Source organism: Perkinsus marinus (assembly GCF_000006405.1).
Source record: "Perkinsus marinus ATCC 50983 genomic scaffold scf_1104296933630, whole genome shotgun sequence".
NCBI lineage: Eukaryota > Perkinsozoa > Perkinsida > Perkinsidae > Perkinsus > Perkinsus marinus.
Window position 1 is genome coordinate 256 of NW_003215094.1, and position 889 is coordinate 1,144.

General features: G+C 55.6%; 1 protein-coding gene across 1 annotated transcript; it reads right to left on the reverse strand.

The window, feature by feature from the left end:
* Positions 1 to 226: 226 nt before the first annotated feature.
* Positions 227 to 759, reverse strand: Pmar_PMAR026161 (merozoite surface protein 2, putative; the record flags this gene model as incomplete). Its single annotated transcript, XM_002785172.1, has 1 exon — positions 227 to 759. A coding segment is annotated over one exon (533 nt), but the record flags the coding sequence as incomplete, so codon positions are not given.
* Between the last annotated feature and the right edge of the window lie 130 nt (positions 760 to 889).

The window sequence follows — 889 nt, forward strand, 5'->3', positions numbered from 1 at the left end:
ATTTTCATAAGGACCTCGGCTTGTCCGCAATAGTGATCATTCACTGTTAAGTAGCGATAGATCAAGATACCCTCTCGATACCCTTAGTATGGTGGTGTCCACCACTACTATCAACGCAACTCGAAAATATGCACTCATACACTATCAAGACGTCATGCAGTGCCGCTACCTGGGCTGTATGAAAATGCGGTTCACCGAACATGTCGAAGCTTCATTTTACGTAAGGCTACGTACTCGGACTGAAAGTAGTCTCAGCGTTAATCGCTTCAATGGTAGTAGCCGGGGCCTCGGTGATGACCTCGGCCGTGGTGGCGACAGCGGTAGCCGGGGCCTCGGTGATGACCTCGGCCGTGGTGGCGACAGCGGTAGCCGGGGCCTCGGTGATGACCTCGGCCGTGGTGGCGACAGCGGTAGCCGGGGCCTCGGTGATGACCTCGGCCGTGGTGGCGACAGCGGTAGCCGGGGCCTCGGTGATGACCTCGGCCGTGGTGGCGACAGCGGTAGCCGTAACTGGAGAATCCGTGGTCGCTGAGGCATCGGTGGCCTCCTCAGCAGTAGTGGAAACAGGGATCTCATCAGTGGCGGTAGCTGCAGTAGTGGTGGCTACTTCATCGGTTACAATGGCGGTACTGGTTATTTCGGTGGTGTCAACAGCAATAGAAGCGGCCGTACTAGTTTCCTCGATGACGTCTGTAGTGCTTTCTTGAACCACAGGAGTCTCTGTGACCTCATCGGTGGTTTCACCAGAAGTAGTGGTAACTGGATCAACCTCGCATGTGCATGGCGCATTGGATGAATGACAGAGGCTGGGTTTAGCCCAGTACTTGCAATAGGAGCCGGGGGTATCCGAAAGCACACCAGCATCACAGTTACGGGGAGCTTCAGTCGT